Genomic DNA, 10,241 nt, shown 5'->3' on the forward strand with positions numbered 1-10,241 from the left:
TTGGCAGAAGGGAAGGAGAAAGGACAAGGAAATAGAAATAGGAAGTAGAAGGACAGAATTTCACTTGTCCACCTTCTTTATCATGGTAATAGTTATGTAATGATTATCAATTTTACATTGTAATGATTTACAATTTATGTAATGATTATCAATTTTGCACTTTAAATATGTAAAGTTTATAAACTGTCAGTCGAATATTATAAAATGTATTATATGGAGACAAGTTGAAAATTAGACAATGTAGGAGTGACAGAAAGATAGATACCAGTATTTTAAATGTCAGAGATACCTGAAAATTTATCTGCCTGAACCCTAGTTCTCTCCGTAGTTTAAGGTAAACAGGAGAGTGCAGCAAAATCACACATATTCTGATTAGGCAGGGGCTTCTGCAAACCACACTAGGCATGTCCAGCTCCGTCCTGGAGTTGGCTAAGGGGGGAGTCAGGGCCAGTGGTGAGAAGCGCAGGCCCAGATACCAGAATTCACTCATTCCAGACATGATCTCTTAGGTACATACGGAGCCCATCCATGTGTGGGTTTACTTGACATCTGTAAATAGAGAACATTGACTCCTACGGAACATAATTTACACTCATAGGTAAATCTGAAATAAGGTGATCAGTGCAAAGTTTTACCACAGCACAGTTTCATATCAAGCACACTTCCTCAAATCCCATTGTTGTCACCCATCTTCCTCAGGACACTTTCACCTGCTCTGGGTCCTGCTCTCTCTTCAGGTGTCTGACCCCAGAGCTTGCTATATAGTAGGAGTTATGCAAATAGGGCCCTCCCCCTGCTGATGAAAACCAGCCAAACCCTGACCCTGCAGATGTGGGAGAGGAGCCCCAGCCCCGGGAATCCCAGGTGCTTCTGCTTGCTGATCAGAACTGCACAGAGAACTCACCATGGAGTTGGGGCTGAGCTGGATTTTCCTTGTTGCTATTTTGGAAGGTGATTGATGGAAAACTAGAGACATGGAGTGTGAATGGACATGAGTGAGATAAGCAATGGATGTGTGTGGCAGTTTCTGACCAGGGTATCTCTGTGTTTGCAGGTGTCCAGTGTGAGGTGCAGCTGGTGGAGTCTGGGGGAGGCTTGGTACAGCCTGCAGGGTCCCTGAGACTCTCCTGTGCAGCCTCTGGATTCACCTTCAGTAGCTACTGGATGCACTGGGTCCGCCAGGCTCCAGGGAAGGGGCTGGAGTGGGTCTCATATATTAATAGTGATGGGAGTAGCACAAGCTATACAGACTCCGTGAAGGGCCGATTCACCATCTCCAGAGACAATGCCAAGAACTCACTGTATCTGCAAATGAACAGTTTGAGAGCTGAAGACACGGCTGTGTATTACTGTGCGAGAGACACAGTGAGGGGAAGTCAGCGTGAGCCCAGACACAAACCTCCCTGCAGGGCATCTGAGACCACGAGGGGGTGTCCTGGGCCCTGTGAACTGGGCTGTTCTCTGTGGCAGGGGCTGGTGGTGCTAAAGGCTGACTTTCTCTCAACATCTGGGGCTGCCTCATCATCGAGTTTCCTCAGAGAACCTTTCAGATTTACAATTCTGTACTCACACTTAATGTCTCTGAATGTGACACTATTTTCCCTGATGTTTCTTTGCTTTTGTGACAAGAGAACACATTCTCACCACCACGGAAGCCTGAGTGTCGCTTTGGGTGCAGAACTGACCCTCCCTGGTCACGAGAATCAGAGTCCCGAGGAAGCCCAGGGGAACCTGGGAAGTGTTTTCCAATCAGACTCAGGGCAGATGTCTCCATGGGAACCTCTGATTGGAACAGGCTTTTGGATTCAGACTGGGGCCAAGAGGGAGGTTCATCCATCCAGGGCCAGGATCCTTAGAATCCTGACAGTTTTCACAGTAATCCCATCATCCTTTAAAACTGAACATTTGACTCAGAACTCATCCCTTTGGCCCTTTCTCTGCTAATCAATTTTCCTTTTCTCTAGGCTTCATTCTTACACTTCCCTTTTCTCCTTTTTTCTTAAAATGGAGGGTGTGCTTCCTGTGGTCTAAACCGCAGGCCTCAGATACATTACCTGGAACTCAGGTGTGGCTCAGGCTGTGGCTCCTGAGGACCTGGCAGGCTGAGGGGTCTTTCTCATTCCTGGTTGCCTGGACGCCCCTGCTGTGCTCTGTGCATGGACGCATTTGGGAAACGCAAGTGGACACTCCTAGTTGTTTCCTCAAATGGGACACTGATGTCGAGATGATCTTGTGCTTCTCAGCCTGTCACAGAGCTCCCCCTCACCTGTGATTTTTTGGGAGAGCTGAGGATGACTTTGTTATGCTGCGAGCTCTGCGTGACAGCAATTGTGAGGTCTGGCTAGGCACAGCCAGAGCCAGTGGAGCCGGCCATCAGGAAAGACAAGCTGGAATTCCTGGGAAGTCCTACATCTGCCGTCCACCATAGAGTTCCATCGTCTCCTCTTCTGCTAGGATTAAATCAAACCGAATAAGTTCGTCTAGGACAATCTTCCTGACCTAGAGGAAAGTGATGACAGGCTTTAATAACACCTGTATTATACCATCAGAGCAACACCTATATTAGTGTTTGATTGAATAACTGAGACTATGTCCCAGTCAAGGTGACACACAAAATAGATTATTACCATGATTAATATTTTATATTGATTATTTTAATACTAATATTAATGCAATATTAATTTAATATTAATTAATAGTTTATATTTGACAATAGAATCAGACTCATGTTATAAATAATTTTGCTAAAATATGTGTATTATTATTCATCTTCTGAGCAGAAATCTCCAGTAGCTGATGAAGTTTGCATGCATTGGTCAAAGGAGGGCATCCACCCTTTTGAGGGAAAATGCATGGAGGATAAACGAGCCTGGGAAAGCTGATGGCATGTGATGGAAGCCTGTCCCTGAGTGAAGGAGAGAGGGAGGGAGAATTGGTTAGAACTTTCTTACATTTATGTGCTGTGCAAAGAAAGTCCAGATTATCACTGAGTTTTGCGCAAGTCAAAGTTGCCCCTCAGGAAACCCGCAGGACTCCCAGCGATGGCTCTGCCTCAGATGAGTGCAGAGCTCACTCTATTCCTAAGAATGCAGCACACGATATGGGATTCAGCATGAGCCACATCACGGACGTCAGAGAGCAGCAGCTGGGTGCGTGATCCAAGTGCATTGTTCTGCCTGTAGGTGGAGGGAGGAAGGCGCATTCTCAGAGCCAACATGCGGTGGATTTTTATACAGAATACACGTTTTCACACGATTGACTGGAAGGCATATGAAAAAATGTGCAGTCCACAAGCAATTGTAATTTTCAAATTTATCGCAATTGCATTATGTCTTCATTCTGCATGATGTCCTGGAACAGAGTTGCATTTTTCATGGGTATTGTTTCATGGATTGAGAACATGAATTTCACACCTGCATGTTTTACCCATGTGCAGCGACCTTGAGTAGAGCATGTCTGGACCTTATCTACACTACCTCTCATGTCCCAAGGGAAAGAGTGGAGACTTGACTGACTGCAAACTTTGTGGTAGAAGCTGCTCCTGCACACTCCTGCACACCTCAGAGCCTGCAGAGACCCCAAATGAAGTTTTATTGAGCTAGGTGTCTTCCTGTGTGGGAGAATTATGGGCTGCCCTACTCCTGGTGATTGCCTGTCAGCTCTAAAGACAGGTTCACAATGAGGTCACCTGGTAGCCTTTCTCACTGCAGCTCCATTATATAAATTACCACCATCAGATTCCAGGTAATAACACAAGTTCTATTTTTGTGACCTCATTTTCTTAACTTTTTTGTTCTTAAGTTTGGTTATAGAAAATGTTACCACGTAGTTTTCTGATTCAAATCTGATAATTTGCTGAACTAATCAGGTTTTTTTTTTTTTAAATGTGCTCAGTATTTGGAAAATATAAATGAACAGCCATGTATGGTTCACTGAGTGGGCATAGTCAGTTAAGTACATTAGCAAAAAACATGATTGCTGAATTATATAGTCAAACTACAATTAGATTTGCAGAAAATTGCCTCCAGTAACGTCTGAGAAGGGAGGACCACCCAGCCGCTCCCGTCTCTGGGCTTTGAGGAGGCTCACTACACAGGCGAGGTCACATGGGTGAGATCCAAGATGCAGCTCCCAGCCATTGCTGTGCTATTTTCCAGGAACCAGACATACAACTTGGCATCTCAGAAGCAGATCCCCAAGACTTCCTTTATCTGGGCTTCATGGGCAGCACAGGACCAGCAGGAGATGCTCAGAACTCACCCAAGGCAGAGCCTCAGTGAAGAGCAGGTGCAGAGAGGAACTAGCCAGGGAGCCTCTAACCACCATCTAGGGTTGTCTTATTTTCCTTCACAGCATGGAGCCCTCAGAGACCACCCACTATGTTGTTTATAACTCAGGTCCCCCTATCTTGAAGCAAAACAGACATAAATATGACTCTGCAGTTAGCTCCTTGAACCTGGGTCAATTTTTTCTGAGAATGCCAACTTAATCGTCGATATCATGGGCATTATGTCAAAATCAAGATGGATATTTAGTCACCAGGAAGACAGTTTGTCTCATGGTAGAAATACTTATTCAATTAAAAATGACTTTTTATGGAAAAGGTCTCTAAGTGAGGACTGGTCAAATAATAAAGTATTAGTGAAGTATCAGAAAAATAATGGCACCATTATCTTGGCATCCAATTAATCTATAAAGCTTATCGATATTCATGTTGTAAGCGGTTTAGGACAAGTTATGGCAGTATTTAGGCTATAAAGAGGCAGTACTTTACTTCTTAGATAGGAATGTCCTTTTTTATCATACTTTGAGTTCTGGGGTACATGCGCAGAATGTGCAGGTCTGTTACATAGGTATACATGTGCTATGGTGGTTTGCTGCACCCATCAACCTGTCATGGACATTAGGTATTTCTCCTAATGCTATCCCTCCCCCAGTCCCCCACCCCCAAACAGGCCCCAGTGTGTGATGTTCCCCTCCCTGTGTCCATGTGTTCTCATTCTTTAACTCCGACTTATGAGTGAGAACATGCAGTGCTTGGTTTTCTGTTCTTGTGTTAATTTGCTGAGAATGATGGTTTCCAGCTTCATCAATGTCCCTGCAAAGGGCATGAACAGGAAATTCCTTCTAAATGAACTGTATTTTGACAAACATTGTCCAGTGACTCTTCCTACATGAGGTTTCTACATGATCTGTTTTTCTTTCCCAAAAACAAATCACTCAAGTTTCTCATTATCTCCTGAGTGAGAAATACTTTCCCCAAACACAACCTGAGTCTAAGTAGACACCTTCGTGAATGAGCCTTCACTCTCAGACAGGCACACAGTGTCCCCATGTGGACTCTTCTCTCAGACAGGCAGACAGATCCCCATATGGTTAAGATCATTTACTGGGACTCTGCCCCACGGGGATCTCTGTTATCACTGGGGCAGGTTAACATCTCAATCCTCATCCGCACTGTGACCTTTGATGTCTGTGGCCTGCCACACCCTCCGTCTGTCCCTCAGTGTCCTGAATGGTGAAGCAGCCCACCCGAGGGATGGAGGAAGATCCCAGATTTTCCTGGGAAGGAGAGAGAATGCCAGTCACAGAGATGGAAATCCCTCACATCCCTCCTGGGTCAGGTTCTGGGCAGGGTCTCTGAAGACACTCCTGGGTCAGCGTCCTAAGATGTCTCCCTCTATTTCCATAGGAAGAACCCAGAGGAAGACAAATAAGTTTTTCTATTAGGGCATCGTAGAACTTGTGCTTTCTTGTGTGGCAGATATAGATATTCTGAATATTTTTAAAATTAGGTATAACATTAAGTCTATCATATATGTAAATACATAAACTTCATAATGTATGTCTACAGGAATGTCTCCTGGAATTTAGAACTGAACATATATACGTATTTTTTTTCCAAGATAAATCTTGGTGAACATTATAAAACTGACTCTAATATTTATGTTCAAGATGATCATTTCCAAAAAGGTTTAACCACAGAGACCAGACGTATCTTTCCACCAGAAATTACTGTAAAACACAGTGAAATTTCTTAAACATGATTTTAAGACGTGTGACATCAATTAACACAGACAGTGATTGCCGGGAGGGGGAAAATGTACAAAACGAGCCCTCTGGTGAATGCACACGCTGATACTTTCTAAAGAGAGTTTCCGGGCCACAGTGCTGCAGTGGAACCAGGTAGATTTGAAGCTGAGGAAAAGGAGCTGAGATCCCAGACAGGCCAGGAAGTGCGGAGACCACAGAATAGACAGTGGGTAGGAGAACACTGTTCAGAGGGTGAGCCCCGCAGATGGCAGGAGAGAGACCCAGGCTTGGTAGAGTGCGGGTCAGTGTGAGGGAACCAGGGCGAGACCCAGGCTTGGTAGAGTGCGGGTCAGTGTGAGGGAACCAGGGCGAGACCCAGGCTTGGTAGAGTGCGGGTCAGTGTGAGGGAACCAGGGCGAGACCCAGGCTTGGTAGAGTGCGGGTCAGTGTGAGGGAACCAGGGCAAGTTGTACACGAGAACACACCCCACTACCGGGGGCTTTCCTTAAAACCTAAAATTACCCTAAATTTTAAACGTATTCACTTACAAATTTAAAATATACTGAAAGACACCATGTTAAAGAAAGATAAAGGGAAGGTGGATTTACAATATTAAAATATAAAAAGTGCATTTCTGGATAAATAATACTGATGGGGGGGGGACACGTTTGCTCCATCAGGGCAAATGATTTAAGAGAAGAACATTCAAAATGCTTACAGCCCTAATGAGGAAGCTTCAATCATGAATATGAATAGAGTTATCTCATTACCAGAGTGAGGTCATGAGAAACTTCAAGCTTTCCAAAGAGACAACCTAATCTGGTAAAAATTATAGAAACCCAACCTGTAATATCATGAAAATTACCCTAAGAACACACAGTAAATGCAATCCATTGATTGACATAATGTGCTACTATTGACTGAATGGTTATGACCCCCATAAGGCATATGTTGGAATCTCAACTCCAATGTGATGGTAGCAGGAGGTGGGGTCTTTGGTCTCCTTTGAAAGGTGTTGAGGCTCCATCTCATGAGTGGAATTAGTGCACTGATAAAATACCCCAGAGAGCTCCCTCTTTCCTTCCACCAGGTGTGGTCATGGTAGGAAGGTGGCCATCTAAAAATAAAGAATTGGGACTTCACCAGATACGAATCTCTAAGGCATCTTGATCTTGAACTTTTCAGCCTTGAAAATTAGGACAAATACATTTCTGTTACTTCTGGGCCACCCAGTCCATGGTATTCTCTCACAGCAGTTCAAAGAGTCTCAGCAAGCGCAGTGAGGACACAGAATACTTGAGACAAGAGAATTACCCTCTTCTTTACATCTCAGGATGACAGAAGCTTGACCCTGGGCTGGACTGACAAGAAGGTGGTGCTTCCCTCTCCCTCAGATCTCAGTTGGCGTCATGGTGTCAGGTCTTTATGGTGGAGACTAAATTCCAGTCTGTGATTTGATGGATGCCTTTCTCCTCCCAGCCTCACTCATGAGACATAGTTTCCATGTCATGTGTTACAGGCCAAGAACAGGTAGGCCCTGATTATTCTCACCCCAGCTCACTTGTAGGGCGGAGGTTCTGGGGAGCTTCCTGAGAGAAGCACAATAAGATCATAGGAGTCCACCACTCCCATGCCCAGTTTTCTGTACTTAAAGCAGGAATGTCCCTCTGAGATACCTGAACCCTTTCTTCTGCACCAATGTAGAGACTGGCATGTTTTTCTAGTGATAGAGGCAGGGCATAAAAACAGTGAAACGAATTTCTCTCTAAACCACGCGACTTGATTTGCAGTTGAATGAGAATAATTTCAACCCTAAAGTTCATCTAAAATGTTAGCGGTTTTCATGGTAAGTAATTAATAGAAATCTGACAGCTCCAGGAGAGCACTATAGAAATCAATAGTCCACTCATTTTAACAGAGAGAATAAGAAAACCTATAATTTAAGAATTACCAGCTGGGCACTGTGGCACTGCCTGCAGTTCAATTACCTTGGGAGTTTGAGGTGAGAGGATCATTTGAGCCCAGGGTTTCAAGTCCAGCCTGAAAACATAGCTAGACTCCATCTCTTGAATAAAATCAATAACATTTTGGGGTCAGAACAATCCTTAAAAATGGTCCCTAGAAAGAAGCCCAAATTTAATTGCACCAGATTGTTGAACGATTTATGTTACAAAACAGTGTCATCATGTCAGAAATGAGCACAGTGTAACATCCAGGTGTTATGTGAAGAGACACAAACAATCAAGTAGAACAATCAGGTAATTCGGCTGTCAAAGGCAACACTGCCAAATGACAGCATTTCCATGGAAACTGCGTGTACATCCAGGACTGCACCTGTGAATGATGACATTATACCCTTCACAGAGGAAAGAGACATCACTCAAACAGACAAGCCAAGGGACTTCAGAAATATATGAGGGGAAATACAGTGTGCAAATATGTAAAGATAAAATTAGATGATGACTGCTAAATGAATATCAAGGCACAATCACATAATATGAAATTATATTTTCCTGAATGATAGGCTCACTACCAATCTCCCCCAGGACACCCTCATCTACTCTGTGCACAGCCCTCTCCTGAGGCGTCACACCCCTGAGCTTGCCATATAGTAGGAGACATGCAAATAAGACCCCCCTGTTGGCTGATGAAAAGCAGCCCAGCCCTGACCCTGCAGCTCTGGGAGAGGAGACCCAGCCTTGGGATTCCCAGCTGTCTCCACTTGGTGATCGGCACTGAACACAGGAGACTCACCATGGAGTTTGTCCTGAGCTGGGTTTTCCTTGTTGCTATTTTAAAAGGTGATTCATGGAGAAATAGAGATGTTGAGTGTGAGGGGACATGAGTGAGAGAAACAGTGGCTATGTGTGGCAGTTTCTGATCAGGATGTCTCTGTGTTTGCAGGTGTCCAGTGTGAGGTGCAGCTGGTGGAGTCTGGGGGAGGCCTGGTCCAGCCTGACGGGTCCCTGAGACTCTCCTGTGCAGCCTCTGGATTCACCTTCAGTAGTTCTGCTATGCACTGGGTCCGCCAGGCTTCTGGGAAAGGACTGGAGTGGGTTGGACGTATTAGAAGCAAATCTAACAATTACGCGACAGGCTACGCTGCGTCGGTGAAAGGCAGGTTCACCATCTCCAGAGATGATTCAAAGAACACACTGTACCTGCAAATGAACAGCCTGAAAACCGAGGACACGGCCGTGTATTACTGCGCTAGAGACACAGTGAGGCGAGGTCAGTGCGAGCCCAGACACAAACCTCCCTGCGGGGGCGCGCGGGGCCACCAGGGGGCGCTCGGGACCCACTGAGGACGGGGCCGGTCCCAGGAGCAGGTGCAGGGAGAGGTTTCCTTTGTCCTCAACTGGAGAAGTCAGGTTTGTTTTCAGAACCCTGGAGTCTTACAGGTTGTTATATTTTTATATTGTTATTAGTATGTATTTATTATCATTGATATTTAAGTTTTAATAATTTTAAACCTTTTATGTAGCGCTATTTTTAAAAACTATTTACTTTCATTTGCAGTTATTCTTCCAGAGTTTCATTAACATCTATTGCTGTCAGCAACTACATAGCTATGAGAGCATAAATTTACACCTGTAGGCATAGGTCTACATACCACAAACCTGTGCATAAATGTATAGTGATTTATATTTAACATTATAATAAAATAATTTTTAAAATATGTCCTAAATGATCAAACTTATTGACGAACCTAATGTAAGTTATTGGAGTAATGCATAATTGATTTCAAAAATTTTATATTGTTTATATTAATTAATATCTATTTCTTTACTTAAACATAGTATATTGGTCATTTCAAAATAGCTAAGATAAATTTCAAATGGCCTTGACGCAAAAATGAAAATATTTTGAGTTGATTAATATGCTAGTTATATTTAATTATTCCATATTGTATTAATATATCACAACATTGCTTTGTACCTCATAAATATATACAACCATAATTTATCAATTTTCAAGACAATTATTTAATCCGTCCTAGGTCATGATGTTTTTTCGCCTATCCAGGTCTGATTGGATTGTCCTGAGAAACCCATCCACACGCCTGCCTCCTGCAGGCTTCTGAGACCGGCTCCATGAAAGCACCCCGTGTGAGTCCGCACGACCCGGAACCTCCCTCTCCTTGGATTAGGCCATCTCCTCGGAATCACAGGGCTATTCCTTATCCTCACTCCCTTGTTGTACCAAAC

At 44.0% G+C, this 10,241-nt stretch overlaps 1 protein-coding gene and 1 gene segment (V, D, J or C); both read left to right on the forward strand.

Moving 5' to 3' along the window:
* Window positions 1-662: 662 nt before the first annotated feature.
* Window positions 663-4,280, forward strand: LOC105525107. Its single transcript, XM_011960624.1, has 3 exons — window positions 663-951; window positions 1,055-1,875; window positions 4,158-4,280. The coding sequence occupies exons 1-3, from the start codon at window positions 906-908 to the stop codon at window positions 4,278-4,280; spliced, it is 990 nt and encodes a 329-aa protein (XP_011816014.1). The 5' UTR covers window positions 663-905.
* A 4,308-nt stretch (window positions 4,281-8,588) lies between these two features.
* Window positions 8,589-9,338, forward strand: LOC105525108. The segment is given in 2 exon segments: window positions 8,589-8,834; window positions 8,938-9,338. Coding segments are annotated over 2 exon segments (582 nt in total).
* The last annotated feature ends 903 nt before the right edge of the window (window positions 9,339-10,241 follow it).

Source organism: Colobus angolensis, unplaced genomic scaffold (assembly GCF_000951035.1).
Source record: "Colobus angolensis palliatus isolate OR3802 unplaced genomic scaffold, Cang.pa_1.0 Scaffold519, whole genome shotgun sequence".
Taxonomy (NCBI): Eukaryota; Metazoa; Chordata; class Mammalia; order Primates; family Cercopithecidae; genus Colobus; species Colobus angolensis.